The sequence below is a fragment of the Haliaeetus albicilla genome, chromosome 19 (assembly GCF_947461875.1).
Source record: "Haliaeetus albicilla chromosome 19, bHalAlb1.1, whole genome shotgun sequence".
Lineage (NCBI taxonomy): Eukaryota > Metazoa > Chordata > Aves > Accipitriformes > Accipitridae > Haliaeetus > Haliaeetus albicilla.
The window spans coordinates 16,631,800-16,658,729 of NC_091501.1; the positions used below are offsets into that span (position 1 = coordinate 16,631,800).

General features: G+C 37.2%; 1 protein-coding gene across 19 annotated transcripts in view; it reads left to right on the forward strand.

The window, feature by feature from the left end:
* PLEKHA5 (pleckstrin homology domain containing A5) overlaps nt 1-26,930 on the forward strand; it is a 176,270-nt gene that overhangs the window by 89,779 nt on the left and 59,561 nt on the right. For 18 of the 19 annotated variants that reach the window (XR_011328894.1, XM_069807845.1, XM_069807846.1 and 15 more), the window contains 4 exons: nt 12,635-12,718; nt 13,564-13,684; nt 19,961-20,065; nt 24,972-25,044. Coding sequence is in view for 17 of the 19 variants with exons in the window: in XM_069807845.1 (XP_069663946.1) it covers nt 12,635-12,718; nt 13,564-13,684; nt 19,961-20,065; nt 24,972-25,044 (383 nt within the window). In the remaining 2 variants the exon portion in view is untranslated. Of the gene's footprint in view, nt 1-12,634; nt 12,719-13,563; nt 13,685-19,960; nt 20,066-24,971; nt 25,045-26,930 lie in introns of those variants that run through there. The other variant, XR_011328895.1, reaches the window with a different exon arrangement.

Below are 26,930 nucleotides of genomic sequence, written 5' to 3' on the forward strand. Positions count from 1 at the left end.
TGGGGTGCTAAAATTTCATTTGGTAAATTGAATAATGATATAGCCTACTACCTAAATGACCTTGTTATTATGGTACTTATTTTGGCCCATTTGCCTTTTAAAAATACCTGAGTGTATGCATTAAAACACATTCTAAAAAGTAAATCTTTTTTCAATGTACTGCAGCCATTTCCTAAAAGAAAATACCTTAAATAGTTCATTTGTGTTTATCCATCATACAGAATTTTTTTCTTTATTTAAAAAGGCCAAATTGCTTTAATCTACAGAGAAAGCGTATTGTAGTTACTCTTCATCTGTTCCACTTCCTTACCTAATAATGAGTAACAGTGTTGCTGAAGTTGTCATAAATTGTTGCTACTACTTCAGCAGTCTGAACTGTGGTATTCATTTATTTTCTAAGAAACTTAGCATTCAGATAGGAAAAAGTAGCTATAACACTACATAAAGGAAATAGTACTTAATCTTGTGTTCAGATTGACTTGCTTTTTTTGCTATTTGTAGGTAGGCTGGTGCTAAAGTCAATGGATTTTATCATAATAATTTTTACTGTGAATAATCTTTATATGGAAGTATCCTTTTAACTGTTTTTTCTTTCTTAGTATTCTTTTTTTAACTAAGTTGGCATTTTTGAGATCATTTAGGGGAAGATGTCTGAATGATGTAAAAGATTCTACACAGCTAGGAATCTTAAGTAGCAGACAATGACATTTGATAACAGTACCATAATGTTACTAAATTTTTCTGTGTGCATTCTGAACTAACAGAAAGATACTCCACTGTCTGGGGCTCCTACCAGTTGTGATGAGGCATATAACAACAGATCAAGAGAAAGCAAACCAAAACTGTATTTGAAGGAGGGTTCATTCGTGGTTTTGGGGGGGGGTTGTTTGTTTGTTTTTTATGGGAATCTGACTAATCACCTGTTACCTAATCTTGGACATTTTCCTTTAGACCACTGCTTCTAAATGCTCCCACTCTTTCATTTTTGTGCCTGGTAACAGAGGGAGGGCACCAATCTCCAGTTCCCAGCCATAATTTGGCTCTGCCTGTTTCCGTGGTGTATTTCTCAGCCCTTTTCTTGTTGCATAAAACTGTGGGCTTCCATTGCTTTTTGATCATATGCATCAAAGCAAGGAATTAATGCTGCAGACTAATAGCATTAAACAGCACGGAAGATAGATTAAATGCTGTGAAGGGCTGGTTTTGCTAATTGCTGACAGGTATTCTTAGCACCAACAATTAGGCGTAGACAGTCACTTAACTCTGACAATCAGAGTTAAACTCCCCATAGGAGCATAAGGGCTGTCGCCATAGACCCGACAGTGGGTCCATCTGGCCTGACATTTTCTCCCTGGTAAGGACTTCTGCTGATGTTTGAGACAAAGGTGTGTGAGGAATTAACATCATGTCGAAGTGTGATTCTCTTTGGTATTTTTTTGTGGATAATATTGTAATGGTGTTTTTTCTGAAAAGCAGTATTTGCTGAAGTGTTGAGGCCTGCCTAATTTTTAGAAATACTTGAAGCTAACAAGATGAATAGTAGGGAATGATGAATTTAAAACCAGAGAAAAGAGAGGAAATGTGGCCTTTTTTGTAGTTAGATCAGTTCTTAGGGTTTCCCACAAGCCTGACTGGCGTCCACACCTCCAGATTAAAATATATTATATCTATCTCCACCAGGATCTTTAATCTGAAATATGAGCAAATGAACATTAAGTGCAAACATGAACGTGAAGTGTGAACATTTCAAGGAAACAACATAGTTTTATTTAAAGGACGTGAGTGTGCAGAGAAAATCCTGAGATAATTTCTGATCTACTTGTGATTTCAAACAAATCCAAAATGAATTTTATTTGTTGCTAACGTTTCAGTCTTTTGGAGCCTTCTAAAACAACTTGCTGCTATTCTTCTAAGACAACAATATTATTATTTTTCTGAAATGATCAGCTGCTGAAGCTGAACCCGAATGGACTGAAAGAAACAAGAGCTGAGCGAGGCTGAGCTGTGCCCTCAGACCTTGGAGATGACAGCTGACACGTTCAGCGTTCCAGTTCAGTGCCATGCGTTATACCCTGTGTGTCTCTGTACTTGAACTTTACGTCATAAGCAATGAATATTTTTAATGAAGTTTGTACTCTTTTGTCTGAGATGACTGTAGGCCCACACATGGTGTAAGCTTCAATTATTTATCCTCTGGGGTCTGGTGCACATATTTGCATACGCTCTATCAGTGGACCACCAAGATTATTCAATTAAATCCTTACAATGGCTTTAAGAAGGCCTGTGATTAAAGTGTTAGTGATGACTGTTCATTTAGAAAATAATTATTTTTATAAATTTCAGTGTCTACCCTTATATCTTGCAAAATAGGATCTATTGTGGGGGAAAGCCTGAAATACAGGATGTGTCTGAATTGTTACCACAATTAAAACTGATACGCAAGTGGATGCCCCAAAATTTCAGCTGCTTTATTCTGTCAGATTGTTAAGAGAAATATTTCTAAGCATTTCCCAGATGATGGTAATGTATTTACTTTGCAGAAGCTTGCCAGACCATTTTCCCCTCTCAGCAGACTGAGGAAGTGTCTAGTTATGACCTAGTATGTTCTGATATAAGTGCTTGATAAGCATGGCTTTCTTTTAAAAGTTCTACTGGGTTCTTAATAGAAGTGTGTTGTTATTTACTAAAAATGGCTGTTTACTAGAGATGTGATTGTAGAAGTATGCCAACTCTAAGGCACTGGGAAAGTTATCAAGAAATCATGGAAGTCATGTAACTATCTGAAGATGGTATTATTTTGTTACACTTCTGTGTAACCTTGGCTAAGAAAGGGATTTGCTTCATAGACAGCTAATACTGTGATTCACATAATCTGGAAAAAAACAAAACAAAACAAAACACCCACCACCACCACCCCCCCTCAGAGTAATAATAAATCATAGCAGATGGGATAAGGGAAAGAGATCCCTAGAAATCTGGCCAAAGGTAGAAAACTTCTAAGAGAAATAAGGTATTTAACTACTTCTGTTAACGCATATCCGATTTTGATCCTGATGTGCTTAGCTAGATTTGTGAAGCAACACAGTGTGATTTCACCAAATGTCTCTTGAAAGTCTGCTGTTGAATTTGAGGTAGTAATCTACTGAAATTATATATATTTTTTTAGATTTATATATATGTATTACATTTGTAACTCAATAAAATGAAGCAGCTTTACTTCTTTGCAGTTCTACAGCAGGAGTTTAATTGAAAAATTGACTTGTGCTGTAACTCCTGCAACTATTCTTTAAAGGTTGTGACTGCTGTTAAGTAGTTTGAGACTAAGCTAAACAAGATTCTGAGTTGTATGATACAGGAGTGAAAATAAATACTAAGCAAGTCATATCTTTTAACAAACCAGCAAGCAGTCCAGAGTGAAGACAATGGACAGCTGAGATCTAAGGAGACCAACAATGGAATGTGAGTTTTGAGAGAATGAGAATCCACAAAATTTGAGTTATTTCAGTAGCAGGTAATTATATGCTGTTATTGAAGAGGGGAAAGTAGGGAGAGGAAGAAGGCATGACAGTGAAAGCATTGAAATTGTTGCACAAAAAGAGTGGAAAGCTGTGGAACTACATGCACAGTTAATCATTTCATGGTCCTCTGGTTTGTCAGCTGGGAGAGAGGGAGAGGCAGGGACAAGGCTTTTAAGTGCTAAATGTTGAAAATGGAAGAGTCATGCAGTAGATGATGAACGTGTACTCATAGGGTGCTCTTTTGTCTATACCTTAAGCAAAAAAAAACAAAACCCAAACCCACAAAACAAACAAACAAACAAAACCCAAAACAACACTCAAACCCCACGCAATGTGGTGAAAACTGGAGTGAAAAGAAATCTGATATGTAATGTATGTGGGGCAAAACAGATCATTAGTAAGAGAACTATAAATAGGGGGCAACTATACCAATTACCTAAATTTTGTGAAGGGGAATTGCTGCCTGTTCTGAAACGCTTGTTCTGTATCAGAGAACGCTCCAAACTGGTTGAAAAAACTGAGGGGAGTAAACACTTGTAGGATTTATTGTTCTTGTTAGCAAATGCACAACTGTTTCTGAACGAAATCCAAAGTTTTCTTTTGTGTGTGTGTCCTCCGATTACTGAATCCATTGAGATCCCTTTTGAACTTAAAGTGGAGAAGGAGCTGGATTGAGCAACAGGACAGTCAAGGTTGTCAGTGCTTGAGAGGTGGAGAGAAGTGGCAGTGATGCAGGCTCTTCAAGCCGAATGGAAATTAAGACGTTGTAGCACAACTTTGACTTTTTTCAGGGTATGCTAACTGGAGACATCCTGAGCTCTTGAAACCATGTAAGCCTGCAGAGAAGTCTGACCCAAGTCAGACTTCAGTTGGAAGTACTTTTGACAGCAAGATTGGTTTTTTGCATAGGCCATATATTAATGTATTTTAAAATATATATACACATATGTAGGTAATAAGCCACTTAATTTGTCTGCATTATCTTTTCTTATAGTTATCTTAGCCAAGCCATTCTTTTTCAAAGCATAATTATTGAAAAACATGTAAAAATTAGTAAAAGGAAGTGTTATTAGAGTAAGTTTCTCTTGCAAAATGTCTCTAGTTTCTTTACAGTGAAATGGAAGCATAAGTCAAAATTACCTTTTGAGTTCATACTTCTGTTTCTAACACTTGCTCAAGAGCACATTTCGCTTATGCTTCTAATACTGTAATAAATCACAAAGGGCAAGGCTTGCAGAAATGAGCTTAGTGATATGTGTTGGAGATAATTTTCTGTCTAGTGAGCTTTGAAAACATTTAAAGTTGGTATGCAGCTATCAAAGCATTTACTAAAAGTTTTTACTGAAATTGATGCTTAGAGTTGTGGAGGGTGACTAAGACAACTGAATTCGCTCTAATTTACTTGGTGCGATGAATTGCTCTGGGTAGTGTGGTACAATCACGATCATGCAGTTAGTTACACAGCCCAAGCGTATCTGTCCCTTATAAATTCAAGTCAGGTTTGTTTCTGGTTCTGAAAACCTTTAACATTCTATGTGTAAGAAAATACCAATTAATGGTTCCTAATTAACTCATCCTAATGAAATGCAGCAATTTATTAGTCTGCTAATCTGAGTGGTCTAGCTTCAGCAGCAAAGAGACCGTGTTCTTCGTATCGGAACAGCTGTTGACTGTGGCTTTTTGTTGCCCTCTCCACAAGTTAGCTTTTACTGCTTCCATCCTCTCTACCTCTTCAGGAGAGGCTGCAGCGTGTCCCTCCCGCACTGGGGAAGCAAGCTTTTGGGCAGCACTAGCTGATCAGACATCTGCTGTCAGTCTTCAACAGGAAGAGGCAGCAGCAGCCAGATTGGAGCATCCAGTGCTGCTTCTGGTCCACAAGCCACCTGCTGAACCATACTACTCCAAATCCCGTTTTTCTTTAGAAAACAGATTGTGGGTTTTCACTGCAGAATTGTTATGTTACTCTAGTTCTTGGAAGCTTTCCAGGTAGTTAACTATTAAGGGATGCTTGGATTTCAACTATCAAATATGAGGCTTACAGATAATTCTGCCTTCTAACACCCAACTCACTATTTTCTCAAACTTATCTCAAACAGCAAATGATGTATTAGTCATTTTTACTACAGACTAATACTTACAGAATTGAAAATTTTCATCATCTGCAGTGCTATTATCAAGGTACTACATTAGACGCTGTGCCCAGAGCTTAAAATGTATGTAGTGAAATGTTTTATAAATTGATGATGTATAGTAAGTACCTCTCCCAAATTGCCACACTTCTGTTTAAAGGTGTGTGGCTTTTGTGGCCTTTACCAAGTCTCATTATCTTACAAATTCCCAAATATGTTATCTATAGAGTGAAAGACACGTTCCTACAAAGTTTTGGGAAAACTGAAAACAGTAACACTTTCTTTTCCTGAAAATACAGTGCTTGATTAGAAAGAACAGTTACTTATTAAAAGCTTCTCAGTCTGTATACAGTATATGCTATTTTAGAAAGTATTTAATCCTAGCATTTTGAAAGAGTTTTCAATATTTGCACTTAATTACATAAAGTTACAGTTTTACATGGGAAGTATGTCATGAGAGCATGTTAATCATATCTGCTCAAGTGAGAAAAGGCTTTGCTTTTACATACATATTTTCATTGGAATATAAACCTCATTTTAGAATAATCCCATTGAAATAAAGGTGTACAATTTCAGGGCAGTAGTGCTTAATCGTTTGGAAAATAAATATCAATAATAAATGAAAAGCTGAAGTACAGTCAGTTGTATAGAAATGTCCAGGTGCTTTTCCATTACAGCACCAGCAAGGATACCAAAACTCCCATAACTGTAACTAAGGAGGGCTTAAAAGGAAAGTCCACAGAATTGACACATTGCTTGAAAAAGTAAACGCGTAATAGGCCAAGAAAATGGTGGCAGCAGCAACTATAGTTTAGGTGTTGCATTGTCTGCCAAGACAATTAGTAGAATTTTGTATGCACCTTCCAAAGTGTGTGTACACATGAAGGATTATAAACACTTTACTCTTAGCAGCATATGTGATGTTATACAGGTCTGTCAGCACTTTGCTTTGAAACTGTCTCTTTACACCCTCTTTTGTTCAGACTCCCTGATGTTAAGTTACCATACTCACATGTTTTCCAGTGGAGCCATGCAGCCTGGTTTCCAAAGTTGTTGTTTAAAAAGCTTAATTGAAAAAAGGCTCATAATTCTAGGGTATGATAGCACTGACAAAAAAGTGCTTGCATTTGCTATTTACTGTACAATGTGGCATTACAGACTTAGTAAAATAGAAGAGTTGGTACAGCCACAGACCACATCCTTGCTAGCAGTTGTGTGGGGACTGCATTTACTTAAATTTTTTCCAAATTCAGGCAACTTTTTGTTAGATAACTGCAAGTTACTGCATTTATTTCAATTAGAAATGAGACATTCTTGCACTAGGAAGCAAGCATACAAGGTAAAAAATGCTGATGTAATTTCCTCCCCACCCCCAGTTCAGGAATGAAATGCTTCACAGAAGCAGAATAAAGCTGGCCTAGACTTGTCTTATGTTTGTCTCCAGTTGAACCTTAATTTTAAATGTCAGTGCAAAAATTTAGCATTAACGTAGAGAGGATGACTTCATTGCTCTGGTAATTTTGGTCGTCTTAACTTATCTGTAATTTTTTTAAGGTACTTTGTCATGAAGCAGGTATGAAAAATGCATAAAACTGCTTCTCATAAGAAATACCTATGTACTCTGAGTATATTTGTGATATACAGAGTTTGCATGTTTGCATAATAGAGATTAGATTGTCAGACTGAATTGTACCTAAGATGTAGAATAAAAGTTAGGAGGCAGATACTTGTTGTAGCATTCTTCTGAAATGTGTTCTTCAGTGTTCACTTGTCAAAAGGAACAGTCTTTCTAAATTAAAGATATGGAGGCCTGTTGAAAGTTGTGTTCTGGTTTATGACTTTGTATTCTTTCAGTGAAGTAGAACTCAGCCTTTGCTTTGATGGTCACACTGAGAATGAGCAAATGAGAAGGCCCTAGCATTTAGGAACGCATAAATAAAGTCTACAAAGAAAGGGCATGAGAGAAGCTTTGAAGTGGCATCTAGTTTTAATTTTAGTGGGAGAAAACCAGATGTGTCTCTGGGAGTTCTGGCCCAGCTCTTTTTTTTTGAGAGGACAGGGAACTCAACCAAATCATACAATGGAGAGACCCCAAACCAACTGTCTCCACCCTAGTACTTTGATCTTTCTTGCCACTTCTGAGTGAACTGCTTTGTTCCAAAGGAAAGATGGTCTAACCCTTCATTTTTAATTGTGTACATCCTCCTGTACAATTGGATTACATATCTCTCTTTTTTCCATTCTAACTGCTATTATCTGAGTTTATTTCCTATTTTAAAAAACCCTGATACTGTTAAAGATAATAGCAATTTCAAAACAGCGAAACTGGAGAGAATTTTGAATTTGCTGATTTTTGCGGTGGTGTATGTTAGAACAAAATATTGGTACACAGCATTTCTGGGTCAGCAGTCCTGTAAAACACAAAGTAGAATGAAAACAAACAATCCTGCTTGTGTAGGACTTCTGTTGGCAAGTGCTGCTCCTGGAATTATGCATTCTGTTGCTACTTACAAATAGAATAATACATTTGAATGATATATTTGAAGGCTTTTTTTTAGTAGTCCTTGGATCACATTTGGCCATCAAAAAGATTTCTGTTGACTGTATGTTTAGTGAGTAGATTAAAACTATACAAGAACATTTTTTGAGGATGTCTAGAAAATAAGTAAAATAATCCTGTCTTCTAAAGAGATTAAGGGTCTCAAGGGAGGGAAAGGAGGAAAAGCGTAGATAAGAAGGCAAAAAACGTGAGTCAAATTCAAGGTTATTGTCAATTTCTAACCTGAACAAGAGAAATCCTTTTGCTCTGAGGGCTTGTCCATGTGCCAAAGCTAAGCTACGTGCCAAATGATTCCAAAGCTTGCAGTGTTCAGAGGAAAGGATTGGGAAGAAGTTTAAAAATTTTGAAGAAAAGAGGTCAAGTTAAGTTGGTCAGTTTTCTTGCACTGAGATAGCTACAAATGGAACTTGTCCCTGCATGAGCTATTTTGGTGTGGTTAGGGTTTTGTGTTGTGGGGGGTGTTTTTATTTATTTATTGTTGGTTTGTTTTGGTTTGGTTCTGATCCTTTTATAGCAGGTCATTTTCCCAGGCCACTGCTGGAATCAGGAACAGAATATTATCTTGATACATGCAAGAACTATGCTTTAATTTGGATTGAAATGCTTATCTCTCATGTCATCTTAGTCAGCTGTGTCGATTTCTGGAGCCCAACACATCCCAGTATCAAATATTAATGAGGAATAATTTGTGCCATGTACTGAGTCTGCAGAGTATGCTCATGAATACTAATAAAATACACAGGGAATTTTTTCCATCTTTGGCTCTAGTGTTTATCATGGTATTAATACAGCCTAACTATGGATGCTAAAATAGTAATGGTCAGTTATATCCTTCAGTATAAGTGTGACAGTGTGTGTGTATAGTTACCCTGTATTCTCAAAACACGTTGATATGAAAAATTGATTGGAGAGAGAAGGAAGAAGGGTATTGTTTCCATGTACCTCTTGCTTGTGTAGAGATACAACCTCCAAAAGTTAACATGCTGGCTTCTAGCTGCCTGTGTCAAAGTGAATCACTCTTTACCACATAATAAAAGTACAGACACATAAATATGCAGAGTTGAAACTCTGAATTACACACTGGAGTTTGTATAAAATCGAAATTAAAGTTCTCAGTAAAAAACAAAACAATTTTGGCTTTATTTCCCCTGAGATTTACTGATGAGATATGTATTATTATAGTGTAATACATGAAATACTAAGTGTGTTTGTGGACCCGGAAATTCATGGATGACTGAACAACTGTCTAAATTGGATGTTGAAGATTGTGAGTATCAAATTGTAGCTTGGCTTTAATGAAACCCTCTGTAGTCTGCAAGATGGAGTTTAAAACAAATGCCTTAACCTACTGTTATGTAGGAGGGTTATGATAATAATCATCAAGCTACTCTACACCTTACGCAAGTATTTTGAAGAGTCTTGTCAAAATATCGGCTAAATTAATGCCAAAAATGCAGTAATTCAGATGAGTAGTGAAAAAGTTTTCAAACAGAAGTATTTAAAATCTATTCATCCAGTTAGACATATTTACAGTCGTCACACTTCTTAGTTGTACAAGCTGAATTTTCAGTGTTCACTCATGAGATTTCACTTGTGTCTAAGCTGAAGAGAAAGAAAAGGTTGTTCTTCCTTTGCCTCACCTTTTTAGAAGGAAGTGACTATAAAGGTCTCTCAAACTCTAGAAAGAAAGTATTGTATATCCCACAGGAGAGTGTTTAATGTCTACAATATTTTTTTGCCTTTTATGTTATGTCAGCTACACCTCTATACATCTTGACATCAGTGTGAGTAGTAAGGAAAACCGTATTTTGTCCAAAAATTTTTGGAATGCTGACTTGATATATGACTCAAGCCCGAAACAAAATATTCTTGAATAGATTTGTGTCAGTGCTGCTCCTCCTCTCTAATTTCCTCCCCCTTTCTGCTTTCCCTCCTGGTTTTGTATGACCTCCCCTTTACAACCTTTGAGTACGGACTCTTCCTCTGTCATTCCTGTGAGCCGCACGCACTGATACAAAATGTGCCATGTGTCCCCTCTGTAGGGGTCCTGAGTATAGATGGTCCTTGGCCAGAAGTCCTAATCCATTTATTGCTACATTTCTGGATGTCAGCTGATAGTGAACAAGATGGCAACATTTTGGCAAAGCTTGTGGAGTGCCAGCTCATCTCCATAATTATGGGGGTTTTTTTCAGTTTGGTGTAAGAGTTTCTGAAATGTCAGAGGGAACAGAAAGGTTTTGGAACTGAAGAAAAAGAGGAATCACAGAAAACCCTGGATGCTTCCTCAGGAATGTTTTGAATTTTAATTCTCTTCAATCTGGGCCATTTTCACTTGAAAGGCTTTGTAGGACCATGGCAATTCGGAATGGCACAGATGTACTCTTTTCTGTCCCCTCATTGTAATGGATGTATTTCTGTAACAGAAGCTTCTTTAGAACCTAAACTTAGAATTCTGCTGAATTTAGTGTGAAGATAAAGTACCAGCATTTGCCAGCTCACTAGTTAAGCTCCATAACATGTCTAGCCATTTAGATATTAGTAGGTTTTTAAAATCCCAGTAAAGAAAGTGCAAGGAATTGGGCTATCTTTCTAATCTTGCGCTTTAGGTTTATGCAGTGTTTTTCATCTGTCCATTGACCATGAAAGTAGTGTGAATATTTTTTATTAGGCTTTTGTTTGGAGGTAATTTTAAATTAGTAATGCTCCATAGTTGCAAAATCTTATGATCCAAAAGCATTTTCAAGAAACCTGGGGAATGTTAGTCTTTGTTAAGTGTAGGTTGTTTTAAGAAGCAGGAAGGGTAGAGAGTTTAACATTTGCTGGATGAGCTGTGCTTCATAGTTTTGAAAGCTAAGAAGGTTAAATGAATAGGCAATAAAAGAAGTAGGTGTTAAGGATGAAGTGCCATTCAAAGCTTTTTGTTGTTCTGCACCTCTTGTGCTATCTTGCAACTACAGCTTTTTTTTTTTTACTTTTTTTTTTGTCCAGGTTCTCTGTCCAGGAATGTTTTTCAGGGCTGAACTTGTGATAAGAAAGCCATAGTGTTATATAAGATACCTTACATGAAAAAGATTATCATCACATATTCTTTGCAAAAGTAAATACTAACAAATTGATTTACTCTCTTTGTGACTTAGTGCTGATTTCAGATACTGGTTTTCTTGCATTGTACACTTCTTTGTCTATAAATATTATTTAAAGTGTTAAAACTAGAACAGGTCAGTTTGTTTTGAAGCATGTGGGTTATATCCAAATAACGCATCTGCCTTATATAATCATTTCCCTTTTTTAGTCTGATTTCTGCTTATATGCTTTTTAATCTCTGAACCACGTTTCAGTTTCGTCAGTGCACCTTTCCTGCTCTTTCCTGCATTTCAGGGCCAGAGAGTTCAGAGGGGCTTATGGCAGTTCAGCCACCCTTGCCTCTCCTCGTTGCGCAGTCTTGCTGCTCGGCCAGCTGGTAGCTCGTGCTCTCAGGTGTGCTCGTAGCATAACTGGGGTGGGACCCTGCCGCCTGTGTGGAGGCTGGGGGTAGAAAAGCCCTGGTCTGCAGCAGGCACAAGTTATAACTGTTTGATATGCCTGGTAGGCAGTAAAGGCAATTCCTCCCCTTCTCTTCCTTCCCCTCTAGGGCTGGAGGGCTCAAGTCAAAACATTTCATTCTTGAGTGGCAGCGGCTGCTAATTGTTGAATTTTGGCAATTGCTTCCAAATTGTCAGAGCTGCTGTGATCTAGCAACACCTGTGGTTCAGGGGAAGGAGATACTGCAAAGTGGGTGTTTGTGCTGGTGAGGGTGAAGCCCTCAGCTGGCAGACTCCCTGCCCCTTGAGGGTACTCCCAAGACAGCTGCAGGGGAGCAGCATTAAAAAGTCACCAGCAAAAGTAGAACTGTGATTGCGATGCATCACTCTTGTTCCCATCGCTGAATATTTATCTGTAATTATTGAAAAATCTTAAACTAGTAACTTCATGGTCTAAGCTAGAAGACAATTGCTTTCACGGTAGTGATATTTCATCCCTACAGAGCAGTTGCTTATGTCTTATGTTTAACTTGTCCCTGTCTAGCTGAAATCCTGTTTATGAATATATAAAGACTTAGCTGAAGTGAATTATTGGTGATTATATATGAACTAGTAACACACTTACTGCTCTAGTTCTTAAATTCGAACCCATTACCAACCCGTGCCAATGTTTCCCATCTCTTTCCAGAGTATTAATGAAGATTCTTTAATACTTGTTATCATTCTTTTTGTTAGTTTATATATATATGTATCTGTGTGTTGTGTACATGTACATTGTTATATGCTGTAATGAAACATTTGTAATTGTTTTCACTGGGCTGATATACTCAATGTACTGGATTTATATACTTGAGTTGGAAAATCAAAGTATCATTGCCTAATAATTTCCTTATCTCTCTTCCACAGTCATAATGAACGAAAAGTAACCTGCAAACATCCAGTAACCGGACAGCCATCACAGGACAACTGTATTTTTGTTGTGAATGAACAGTAAGTGGCATCTGTTTCAGTCTATAAAATACATGTTTTAAAACTTGTTAATATTGAAGTAAGATTCAGTGATTGCTAATTGCAGTATTTATTTTTTCCAAGTCAGATTAGCATGTATAAAGTTTTACTTGTTTAAATTATTTGAAATACTAATAAATTTGAAAGTAATATTAAATATTTAATACTAATTTTTAAGATAAAAACCATAGCCCAAATTAGTTATATGATAGAAATGCAGCGTATTTATGCACTGTGTAAATTTCCACTTATCACTTTACTTATTCTGTAGTCAAGACATTTTCTGTATCATTGGATAATAACTTGGTTTTGCTATCTTTGCATTGGTTTTGTAGAATACACAACAATATGAGAAGGTATGCATGGAAGTCATACCTGACCTCAAGATTTTACATGTGGCTGGGTATTGGGTGTCCTACTCACCACCACCGCTGCAACACATTATACAGTTGCTAGAGTGAAAACCATCAGAACTGCAATATGTGAAATTTCATAAACATGCATGTTCTCACTGAAGTGGGACAAAGCCATATGGGGTCTTCAGAGACCATTTCTTCCCATTTCCATGTCATGCTCATACCTGTCTTTTTTCCTCCCATCAACACCTTATGCGAATGCAGAAATCCTATTTTAAAACAATGGCTTAAAATTCATCTATAATAGATTTAAGTTTAAAACACAGTGCAGGTAACTTTACAGTGAAGTGTGAATTGCTTTCAAATTGGAAAAGTAGGACACGGGCTGTATTAGGCTACATCTAGGGGTGTTTTTTAATAGCAGTCTGCACACACAGCATGTTCTAGTGCTATTACATATTCTATTTTCAGGACTGCTGCAGCAATGACATCTGAAGAAAAGAAGGAGCGACCAGTAAGCATGATATGTGAAGCAACTAACTATAATCTGACATCAGATTATGCTGCTCATCCAATGAGCCCTGTGGGCAGAGTAAGTGTGTCAAAATTAAATTATAATTAAGATCATTCTGTTATTCCACAAGGTACTAGACAGTGCTATATATTAGTATTTCATTGAAAAAGAGAAACAAAGCACATATTTTTTTCAGGGCACTTGGCTCCTTTCATGTTTAATTTGGAAACTGAAGTGTGTGAAACAAATTATCACTGAAGCTGTAACTTTTATCAGGTATATCGGATCTTGTGACTTGCATGTACTTAAATTGTTTACAGAATCTGACCTTTCTAATCTGTGTGAACAGTAAAACGTTGAGTGGCTGATCAAATATCTGAGTAAGCATTGTTACAGAAATTGCTCAATCACAAATAATTGACTAGATTTCTCCAGGTAAAATAGACAGAATTATAGTTGTACGTAAGAAGTAGTTACAAGAGAGATGGAAGGTGACCCTGTGGTAAAATTACAGGGCAGATGACATGACTTGCTGTCATTGGACAAGAGGTAGAAGTCCTGGTTTCCTAGGAAAATTCCTGGGAAAAGTCTTAGAGATTCCTAGGTCACCTTAATTTGTGTCCCACTTTCCCCATTCACCCAACTTCTCAGAAGGTTAAGGTAAATGCCCGGATGCTTATTGAAGTGATGCGTTCAATTATATTAACTTCTAAGTTTATTGGATAAAGCTGACGAGGCGGTGTGGATTTTTTTTCCATTTTCTGGATAGCTTTCCTGAAAGGAAAGTGCGCTTGCTACAAAATTAAGAATTTCCTTAAGTTTACTCGGACAGCAAAATAACAACTTTGATCAGTGATGACAGACAAGAGCCCTGTAATCTCTTCTACCCAGCAGTTAACATTTAAACAAGGAAAAAAACCCCATACTTTTGCTAGTCATTGAAAACTTCAACCCTGAGAAGGGCTTTTCAGCAGATTAATCCAACCTGCAAGAGAAAAATAAACTTTGGAAGGTGTTTTAACTGAGCAAATTCCTTAATTTCAGAAACTTGGATTGAAATAATTTATTTTCCATGTGGTAGGGAACATTGTAAGGTTACTTTAAGTACATCTTGGAAACATTTTTTTGTTGTTTTAAATGTCTCAGTAGACAGGCAGAATCCTTGACCTACATCAGAAAATTGTTACTTAATAAGAAAATGTCTTGATCTATTAGTGTTGCTGGGGGGGGGGGGGAGCGGGGGAAAGAGGAGTCACAGATAAATTATAAACAGTAACAAAATCCATCTCAACTTTCATATGATGATGCTTAAGTCCATGCAGGAAAGCCAGTTTAAAGCAAAACAAAACAAACTAGGAAAACCCCAAACAACAACAACAAAAAACAAACCCAGCTAAGCCCTAAAACAACCAAGCAAACAAAAAGCCCAAGACAGAGTTGTAATAGTGACATAGATTGCAATCCTCGCACAGAAGATGAATTACAACAGAACTAGCTAGGAAGCACTCTCAGGTTAAATGAGGAAATGAACTACAATTTAGGAGCACATGTTTTGCAAATGTATTTTTCACACTCCTCTTTCAAAAGAGAAGTTTAAAATGCCCTTTAGCATGTTTGTTTCATAGTGTTCTAGAAGGAAATCAAGAGTGCTATGGCCTGGTTATTGTAATTTCTTTACTTTCAATGATTAATGACACTTTAGCTTCCCGTGGAAAATACTATATTTTGAAAAAATAGACTTTTATTCCATTTTTCATTCCTCCTGTCTGTTCCAGTTATTTAAATGCACTTAAAATATTAATATGATTACTGTGACTGTATGTACAATTACTGTACATCAGTTTTCAAATGTAAATTTGTGTGAATTACTGCAACACCATTTAAAAAATTTTGTTTTCAGGAGATGAATGCTTGCAAAGTAGAACCACAGCTGATATTAGTCAGCATTTTCTGGCGGTTATTTAAAGCTAATGAGTTCAATTATTTTTAAAGATAACTATACAGAAATTGCCCACTGGTTGTACCTGGATACAATAACTGATTTTCTTCTATGTTTTTATTCATATCTCCTAACAGTAGAACCTGAAATTCTTAGCTGTCTTATCAACCTTTGAATATGATATGTAGAGTCTGTGTGTTTTGCAGCACAATAAGAGGAGTAAAATATTGATGAGGAAAGTAAATTACAGAGCAGAAGAATGCTTCATGTGGTTGCCACACCTGTTTTTTAGGTGTTTCTGTTTTCAGAGATAGCTCATAAACACACACAATATTGGAAGGTGATGAGGAATGGAAGAAAAGTTTGTGGTACAACTAAAGTTTCAGACAATTCAGGGGGTGTAGAAATAAGTTCTCCCTTTCTTTAATGTTAATTGATCTCAAATAGATACAGAACTTCACTATTTTGTGGGTGAAAGTCTCACTGGAGTTTAATGCTATATATATGTAATGCTGGCCAACTAACACACTACAGCTCTGTTAAGTGCTGCTACTTCCCTATTAGCTTGAAGTGTATTTCTAAACTTCAGGCCACTAGCACAGACCTCTGACTGTGGAAGAAGATCTACATAGGCTTGAGATTGCTACAGAGGTATATATTTCCACCCCTCTTTTTAAAATTAAGAAGTTGTTTTTGTAGTTATCTTTTTATTTTGGTTTTTTTCCCCACTGTAAAAATCGCTACCTAGACAAATATGATTATGCGTCCTGAAATGCATTCAGGGAATCAGCTTTTGAATGTGTAAAGTCTGTCATATTACCAGTCACACCCCACAGTTCATCTTTCCTGCTCTTTATTGCTGTCCTGATTATCAGCAGAATAAAGCTAAAAGTTTTCTCACAGTGAGTGTAATGGAGTGTTAGCCCAGTACAGCTGCTGCAGAGCTCCTCATGTCTCCATTACAGCTAGGATGTTTCACGTGGGTTATAAATATTGTTTGTTTATAGATATTTCATACAGTGCTTAAGCTAGTCCAGCTTTGAATGGCTAGTTTAGGTATAGCCATACATGTCTTCTCAGGATTCAGGTTAGCCAGAAATTTTGGAGTCTCAGTCCTGAGATACATTAGCAAACAGCATAGTGAACAGGAGCAGTGTGAAGGGCAAAGTATTGCTGCTCGGGGCTCAACGCCTGTACTGTGTTTTCATGGTTTATATTCGGATGAGTCCAGTAGTGCTCCTTGTGCATCTTACATTTTAGTCTTATCTAAAAATAAATCCAGTTTGCTGTACTATGCAAACCAAAGCACAATAAGAGTGAATGATTGGGAGATTTGCTTCAAGAGCAACCTCCTGGTCCAAGCTAAAATGCTGAGGCAGAAACCCACTCAGCTCATGGAAAACTGCAACATTGGAAGGCGCTGAAATCGCCGACAAAATTCAGAAGGCAGCATCATGTTGGTTTGTGGTTTGGAAGATAATGTAAGACTTGAAGAGTGGAAACGTATTTTTAAACAGAAGTTGAAAGTAACAAAGATTTAGATTTCCATTCTTTGAGTTTACATGCAGAAAACTTCCTTATCAGCAAGGTTCTCAACCCATGTTTTTCAAACGTAGACACAAGAAGCTTAGTGTTAATTAATTACTTTTGTGCTAGTTCTGAAATTGGGAAGAAGCCTCACAGAAATTCTGTGTCCTCTACCAGCTAAGCAGAGAGAAGAGCAGCTTGCAGAGCGATGAAGTGTGCAGGCCCAGCTACTGACTGGACTGTTGCCCAGAGTTCAAAACCCTGCCAGTGGTTGTTTTCTTCAGGTTTGGGAAAGAGTGGATATCACTGGCTGGACTTCCTGGCTTCTTTCTCAGTACTGGAACTGTACAGGGTCCCTCCCGTAGGTTCTGGGTTTGGAGGCACGACAGTCGCTGGGACCGTTCCTTAGAATGGGTCAGATGGCGCCAGATGTGACTGGGAGTTTGCTAGCTCCGTTACCTTCTGCACCTTCCAGCAAGTGGTTAGTAGTTGGACCCTTCATTCACTCTCCTCCTTTTCTCTTTGCTTTTTCCAGAAGCTGGAGCTGTGCAGTATGCCCTGTATTTTTAGGGCTGTGGGGTAAATAGTTGAACCCTTCGATTTTATTTTTTTCCTTTCTTCCTGTTTCCCCAGTTTGAGATATATTAGGCATGTGTGTGAGAGAATATGGGATGGCCAGGGATCCCAGACATAACAAGAGCCGGAGGTGATCTAAAAAGTTTGAGTTTATGTATACACCTATGATATTTCAATATCCTAAAATACTCATTGTCTTAAGGCTCAAAATTTGTTGTGAACAGTTATTCTCTTTATGCAGTGTGTGGTAAAATAATCACGAGTCATCTGAAGTGTTCTCTGTATTAACTAAAATTAGAAAGCACTTGTGATGCTGTGTTTAATTAAAGGAAGTTTGTATTCACAGTTGGTAAGATGTAACTCATTAAAACTTAGCTGTGAGCTCAGTGAAAATGGAGTCAATATGGTTTATTATCAGACCTACCTAAGAGATGCCTATCTAAATTATCTGAATTTGTTGGTAGACTTGGCATTAGTAGTACTTGTGGTTGGTTTTGTTTTCAGAAGCATCCTTAATGCATTAGCCATTTTATAAGCATAGGAAGTCTGGAACACTCTTGAGAGGTTTTGAACCTTTAATACCTAATATTAAAGCAGCTATGAGTGTTATAAATTATTTCTGATTAAAATCTTGGCACAGTTCTGGTGTGATATGCCAATATAGTAGCCATACAGGTTAAATGAGATAGATGTAGCTAACTTTATAATGTGCTCTGGTTTGTTATATAGGTTCTCTGTATATTCCCTTTTTTTACAGCTGGATGTCATAAGTCTCTTGGCTTCTTACAAACCTTTGTCCATTTTGTACTGGTAGAATTGTTCAGATGAAAATGTGAAAGACTTTTACTTTTAATTAGGTTTCCAAACAGAGTTGAGTCAAATTTCTGTATCTCCAAGGGAAATTAAAAGCACTCTGATTGTTTTTATATTCCCTCCTGATTCTTTCAAAAAAGAAATACAAAACTACATTGTTTCATTGTGTTGTAGGCTTAAGGCAAACACACGTAGTTTTTGTAATATTACGCTTTTTTGGCTAAGCTATGTTATATTCTTCAGTTAATGGCATTGTTGACAAAAGCTGCACATCATTTTAAATTGCAGTTTTCAGTTTATGATTTTTAACCTACTGTGGAATTCTCTCTGAAGCGTGTATAAAACCCAACCGAGTTCTGTGATGTGTGTTGAGAGAATTTCCATAGAAAAACCCCATACCCTAATCTGCAGCGAAAACCGAGTGTTTGATTAGCCTTCCTCCTTTAGGAACTTTGCATAACCTTATGATTCATTTCAGTAGTAGAGATGGGGAAGCTGAAGCACAGGATTATATTGTCTCAGTTCAAATGGTGGATTTGGAGCAGAGCCATGAACACAGCTTAAACTTATTTGAACTTTACTTCCTTTGCAGAGTGGGATACTTTTGCTGTATCACATTGCATGCTCTCTGAGGCACCAGTTCTTACAGAATGTAAAACACGAACGTTCAGCTCAGTTGCAGAACAAACTTTCTAAATGTAGGCGGAAAAGAATGAAGTGTGAATTGGCAAAGCACTGCACGTTTCTTTATGCCTTTTCCTATTTCTCTTGGTTACTCGAGTAGAAGGCTAAAATCTAAAATGGCTTATTTATCTTACTTCTCTTCATCATCTGTGATCATGGTGTAGCTGTAAGGTTGTAAAAAGTATAAGCAACAGCAGATATAAGTAAGCACTGGAGTTTTAGGGCAAATGTTTCAAAGTAGGCCTTAGTGCAAGCAGGTAAAATAATGAATATTCAAACCAGCCAAGGGATCACAGAGCAAATGGTTCTTGAGAGGGAAGAAAGAATTAAAAAAATTTAGTGTATGTTAGAAAAGGGGGAGTTATATCTTGTTGAAATCTGAACATGTTTGCATATATTAGGCCAGTGTTGGAAGCAGGAAAGAGTAGCATTTTCTTGCCCAAGTGATGGAATTTTTCATAATTTATAATAGTTCTGTTAGTTTTACTTCTCTTTCTACAGCTTGGTAGGCTACCTACCTTATAAGAAGGTCAGATATGTATTTTGTTGGTTTTTCTTGTTTAAAAAAAAAAAAAAAGCTTTACCTACTTGTCTTGGGATTTGTCTTTAAATTTTCTGCAGAGGAAAAGAAAGAAATGCTGAAGCCAGCAGAACCATCATAATAATTATTTATCTAAAAAAACAATACAGTTTGTATTCTGCAGTGCCCCGGAGGAACATGTGCAAGAAAAAGATCTTAAAGAAAAGAAAATGTGTTACGATTTTTCAACAGATATTGATGTCATGTTTTCTTTAACCTGTTCGATTCAATTTAGACATCACGATCTTCAAAGAAGGTTCATAATTTTGGAAAGAGATCAAATTCAATAAAGAGAAATCCTAATGCACCAGTTGTCAGACGTGGCTGGCTCTACAAACAGGTACTCTTCCCCTCTTCACCTTTTTTTTTTTTTTTTTTTTTTTGGTAAAGTATATAATGTACAAAAACCAATCATTGGCATAAACTACAATAATAGCAATATCAGAGTGAAACTATAAACTGTGACGAACTGACACATGGTATTTTAATTAATTAGCTATTTATTGGATAACATTCTGATACAAATGAATAAGGGCATCAGACAAGTGCAGAACATTGATATATTATATTTCTGTCTAAAATACACAAAGGGCTTGAAAAATCTAGGCAGATGTTTTTAGTAAATAGCTGAATTAATTTCAGGCATGCTGAGGTGATGGGACAAGGATACTAAGCCCAACATACTGGTTTTTTAAATTCTGAAGTTTCTTTTGGTAGACTGTATCTCTTAATGTTTTTTTTAAAGAGTAAGTAGGTATTTTCAATAACAAATTGGAAGTCACGCAATTTTTTCACATGCAAAAAGAGAGGAATGCCTGTTTTCTTAACTCAAAGATAATTATCTTAAAACCAGAGATCATTTTAGTTTTTCCTATCGAATGTAAACTAATCTGAAGTATGTGCTCTTTAGTATTTAGTGACACTGTACCTACCCTGTTGTAGATTTGCTATTCTGCCATACCAGACCACTTGCACTTTCTTGCTCTGCAGGAAATCAGAGTAGAGTAATTTGGTCAAAAAATTGAACAACAAAACTGATTAGGCCATATTAGGAATATATTTTATAAATCCACCAAGAACCCTGTAACAACTTGCCATTTAAACTCAGCTGAGGCAAATGTGTACATGTAGTTTTGAATCTACATTCATTTACTGTTGCTACTCTGATAGACTGGTATGACCCACAGAGCTTTCTGGATGCTGTTGATGAGTCAGTTTTTAAAAATTACTATCAGATAAAAAGTCTAGAAGTATCTGTTTAGTAGATTTTTCTATGTTTAGATACTCTTGTGGCCTCTGCTCTCATTCAGTGTTGAGAGTGAAAAGTTGTCACAAAGGTGACAGATTTTTTTGCTTTGTTTTGGGGCTATTAAACTTTTTAGCTTGAAAAAAAATTCACTCTTTTCCTAAAGTAACATTTTCTGGATTTTTTAATTAAATGAGACAATCAGTTAATTTGATTGACATATGAAGTCTGGATTATAGCACAGGTGGTTGTGCTCATAAGTATCTGTTAGTTTGTCTTTGCTGCCCAGTTCTGAATAAGTTAGATTCATGATGATCTGGCTTTTCATTCTGAAGTCCTTTGTAGTGAGTTTTACATGTATGAAAAGATATGGTTATGTACCTGAACTAACTTACTGGAATGCTCTAAAGATTATAGCTGATTTATGTCTCTTGTTTTACATCAAACCATGGATATTCAACACATAAAGTAGTACAAAGATGTTGCTTTCTGAAAAATTATACTCTATGTTCATATTACCAAGTCCATTTTAGTGTACAATTACATTATTTTACTAATGAAGAAACAGTAGCTATACTTTAAGATCACAGAATTATGATGGTTGGAAGGGTCCTCTTGATCATCTAGCACAACCTCCCCTGCTCAAGCAGGCTCAGCTAGAGCAGGTTGTCCAGGACTGTGTCCAGCCAGGTTTTGAATATCCTCACAGATGGAGACTGCACCACAACCTCTCTGGGCAACCAACTGTGCCAGTGTTTGATCACTCTCACACGAAAAAGTTTACCTCTGCTCAGGTGGAATTTCATGTTTCTTAATTTGTGCCCATTGCCTCTTGTCATGTCACTGGGCACCACTGGGAAGAGTTTGGCTCTGTCTTCTTTACACTCTTCCATCAGGTATTTATACATGTTGGTAAGATGCCCCCAAGCTGCCCTTTCTCCAGACTGAGCAGTCCCAGCTCTCTCAGCCTTTCTTCACATGAAAGGTGCTTCAATCCCTTAACCATCTCTGTGGCCCTTTGCTGGATTCACTCCAGTATGTTCATGTTTCTCTTGTACCAGTGAGCCCAGCACTGAACCCAGCACTCCAGCTAGACCCCAGTAGTGCTGAGTTGAGAAGAAGGATGTCCTCCCTCCATCTGTTGGCAACCCTGCTAATGCAGTCCAGGATGCTCTTGGCCACCTCTGCCATGAGGGTCCATTGCTGGCTCATGATCAGTTGTTGTCCACCAGGACCCCCCAGGTCCTTCTCCACAGAGCTCCTTTTTAGTTGATCAGCTCTGGTGTGTACTGGTGCATGGGGTTGTTCCTCTCTAGATGGAGGACTGAGCATTGCCCTTTGTTGAACTTGATGAGATTCTTCCTGTTGAGGTCCCTCTGAATGACAGCACAACGGTCTGGTGTATCAGCAACTCCTTTATAGTTTGTATTACCTGCAAACTTGCTGAGGACTCATTCTGTCCCAGTGTGCAGGTCATTAACAAAGATATTAAATAGTCTTGGCCACAGTATCAACCCCTGGGATAGACCACTAGCAACTGGCTGCCTCTGGTGCCACTGATCACCACCCTCTGGGCCTGGTAGTTCAACCAGTTTTCAATCTACCTCACTGTCAAAATGCATACCATTGGACAGGGTTCATGTGTAAAATGATTTAAATGCTGTGATGTTTGATTGTTTTTTGTAAGAAAAGGCATTGCTGTATGTTTCCATGTTGTAGTAGTAATTGAAAGGCAATTTAGTCAAGAGCTTTACCAACAGATGCTATCTTCAGAAATTTACAGTGAAAGCTTGTGCAGGTTTCTTTTTAATAGTAAGATAACTTTCTTAACATGTTTGTGTAATCACAGAGAACAGCAAGTTTTGTTTGACTCGGGGTGTGCTGTCTCATTGCGTGTAATGCTGTTCTGTGTCCTGGTTTCAGCTGGGATAGAGTTAATTGTCTTTCTACTAGCTGATATAGTGCTATGTTTTGGGTTCAGTATGCGAAGAATGTTGATAACACACTGATGTTTTCAGCTGTTGCTAAGTAGTGTTTAGACTGAGTCAAGGAGTTTTCAGCTTCTCCTGCCCAACCAGTGAGAAGGCTGGAGGAGCACAAGTTGGCAGAGGACACAGCCAGGACAGCTGACCCAAACTGGCCAACGGTGTATTCCATACCATGGGACATCCCATCTAGTATAGGAACTGGGCAGGGTGGGGGCGGGGGGGATCGCCTCTCGGGGACTAACTGGGCGTCGATCGGCGGGTGGTGAGCAATTGCACTGTGCATCATTTGTATATTCAAATCCTTTTATTATTGCTGCTGTCATTTTATTAGTGTTATCTTTATCATTATTAGTTTCTTCTGTTCTATTAAATCGTTCTTCTCTCAACCCACGAGTTTTACTTCTTTTCCTGATTTTTCTCCCCCATCCCGCTGGGCGAGGGGGGAGTGAGTGAGCGGCTGCGTGGTGCTTAGTTGCTGGCTGGGGTTAAACCATGACATTCTGTCATTTTTCTACTAATTTTTAAGTCTGGAGTCAACTCTTTTTTTGGAAGGTGTTTACTGTGAACATACTGTTACCGTATTATGACATAATCACAATAAAGAGGAAACAATAATTAGTTAATCCACTGATACAGAAAGGATGTACTTTAAAATAGGAAAGAATTTAAAATATGAGAAGCACACAGTCATTTTGTGTGTGCCTCTGCTATGTCTGAAGAAGGCCAAAAGATCATTCCTAGCTTGTCTAATTGCTGGCAGAATTTTTACACGTGGCTGCATAGAAACCTGCTGGTGTTTTTGAGTGATGGGATAAATGTGACGTTGCATAACAGCCTCTTCAGAAAGTCCGTCTGAGGGTTTGTGATAATCCTTTATACTGAAGAAGTTTGGGTATTTTCACAGCGTACGGTTGATTTTTATGGCCAGTGTCCTCTGGGCCAGGGGTTCAGCATCCTAATCGACTACAGAGTCAGTGACCTTGTCAGTGAGGTGAGGAAGGCAGCCTCCCCTCCTCGTGTCTGCCTTTCCAGCTGGGAAATAGGAGCTGACTGCTATGGGCAGTGCTTCCAGACTTCATTAGTGGTTGTTAAACCACTTTGAGGTCCTCAGAAGGAAGGTGCTATAAAGTGTTTAGTTATTCTATTTATGAAAATGTTTGTAGCAAAAGGATGTTTTTAACTTTTTCTGAATAATATTTCCTAGCTAATGCTTGCTTCACCCTTTCTTCTCCCACCTTCAGCTTACTTTCCTCACCCCAAAAAGAGCAGAGCTTGAAGTATGATGCTAAAAATTATGCTGAATTTTCTCAAAAAAACCCCCCAAAGAACCCCAAAAACAAATCCACCCCACCCCACAGTTTTTCATTATAGAATCCCTCTTCTTGGTTGTCACAAAACCTATTTCCTACAGGAATATTGATAATTCACATGTAGTTTTCTTCTTGGAACAGATTAACATATTTATTAAATCTGATTCTACTAGGATGTGCGTGCTGCAATGCTCTGGCTTATTTACACTGCAGTAGCGGTGGCAGTCTTTCATTCCGAGTTGTGCAGTGTAAATTGGTTATAAGCATAAAAGAAAATGAAATTGCTTTATGAATAAACTTTATTTGGGAAAGAAATTTCCTCTAGATATGAGTGGTAGTAGAAGATGAAGCTCAGCAGAGAGTTTCTTCAGAAAACAAAGGATGATGTACCCCAATTACTACCTTGCTCTTTTCCTTTTTAAAAAAAAAGTATACATTTTTTTGGTTAACTGTAGAATGTAGACTCTAGCATGCTAAAATAATCAGCTCCTGTTCTTGAATCATGTTAACTTTAGGCTTCCTGGGCTATGATCTTTGTTTGCAGTGTCAAGTAGGTGATGAGAAGTCAAAGATACTAAAAATATCTTAGCCAAGAAAAGGAACTACTAGCACATACCACAGTTATGTATAACTTGGTTTACTTTATGAACTATTGCTGTTAACAGTTTGAAAGTTCTTACTTGATCACTTTGATTAATACAGGATAGCACTGGAATGAAGTTGTGGAAGAAACGGTGGTTTGTGCTCTCAGATCTGTGTCTCTTCTATTACAGAGGTAAGTTCCACTCAGGAGAGCTTTGTTTGCTAGTTTTACTGGAAGCAGATACATTTTGACACACGACTCAAATGTAAGAAAGAAGAAGCTGCTACTTAATTTAATGGATTAAAGTAGTTGTATAGCTGTCAATATACAGGCCTGCTACTTTTATCTTCTTTTTTTTTTTTTTTTTTTTTCTTTCTTAATTACCAATTTCACATAATTGCTTCCTGCTCGTCAGGTATGCTCAAAGGGCAAACCCATTCACAGCCACCTCTTTTATTAAATTCTGTATCGTAGTTTTCTCACTATTTCTGTTGCTAGGAACTAGATATGCCAGGTTAAATCTGATTTTGCATGCAAACTAAGTAACTGAAATGGGGATAGGAAAGGGATAGTGCAGGGGAGCTGAAACTCTGCCTTTGGAATGATAAAGAGAATATATATGCATTTTGGGAATCTAATCAGTGTTCATGAATACTTATAAAGTGAAATGTTGTCTAATTCCATATCAGTAGAAGTCTCTGCTGTATTTGGAACAAAGAAATCTGTTAGTACCCTTATGTAGCTACATCAGACTTATTTTACATGGGAAAAATTAGCTGCTTATAATTCTAGTCTGGAGATATGTATGTTAGAAAACTGATTCCTTCACCATTACAGATTATTAAATGTAGTGCTCCTGAGGGGATAAGCAAATGGGATTTGTGCATATGGAAATGTATTCAATCCTGAAATAAGGTGTACAGCCGTAATAGTTTAAAGGAGGCTATGAGCAAAGAACATTGTAAAGCATGGCAAAATAGAGGAAGATAAACAGTTAAGGCCATCTACAGCCTTAACTACAGATGAAGGATAAGAAAGGGTTTCAGTTTAGGATGAGACTTTAGAACTGGTAGAAGCGATGTTGATGCTGGTGATGCTGAGAGCAGTGACTGATGACTTTAAAATGCTGTTCTGTTAACGTGCAGCATGGTTCTAATCTAATCAAGACAAATCAGGTCATGAAACATAAAAGCTCTGTAACTGTTTAACTGTTTTAGTTAACAAATTCTGAATTATTGAAATATAATCATTAGGCTTTGTTTCTTTACCCCAAGAAGTATAGATGTTGGGTAAACCACTGCTGAGTCAAAATTAGGCTATAATTTCAGTCATGGAGACATTGATTGTGATACAGTTACACTGCATTTAATTAAGTGGTCATTATATACTCTGTGCTTTTATAGGGTTTTCTTTTTTAAACAAGTCTTCAGGCTCTGCCTTCCAAAGGGTCTAAAGACAATGCTGCTTTATAGCTGCCTTAAGAACAAATTAAATTGACTTAAAGCACTGCACATGAAGTATCTCAAAATAAAACAAAAAGCAATAAGCAAAACCAACAACAAATAAAATAAATCGAAACAGCTCTATAATCTTACTTTTTCATTTCTACATGTTAGTGTGCCAAATAAGCTGAAATACAAGCAGAATAGTCTAAACTGTTTACATGATAAACTTAGCTTTTAGCTATCACTCACTTAACAGAAAGCAGTTAAAGCAGATAAACTGTAATTAAACATGTATAGTGATAGTCTTAAAGGTATTAGAAATGACTACTAAAATATAAAAAACTTGCGCTCTAAAACATGTGCTTTTACATTTTTGTTAATTCTGTCTCAGATATTGAAAAAATGGGAAGGGGGGAGCCATGCACTTATTCCCAGATCGCAAACAGTGTTTCTGTTTGTGCGATTGTGGTTGTTGGGGTTTTGGGGGGTGTTTTTTTGGTTTTGTTAGCAAATCTTACTGAACTTTTACAGTTGTGTTACAATGTTAGCAGCTTAAATCTAATTTATAGATGAAAAGAAAAATTATTTCATTGTATTTTTTTGGAGCTTAGAGAATACTGGTTTTCTGTTTCA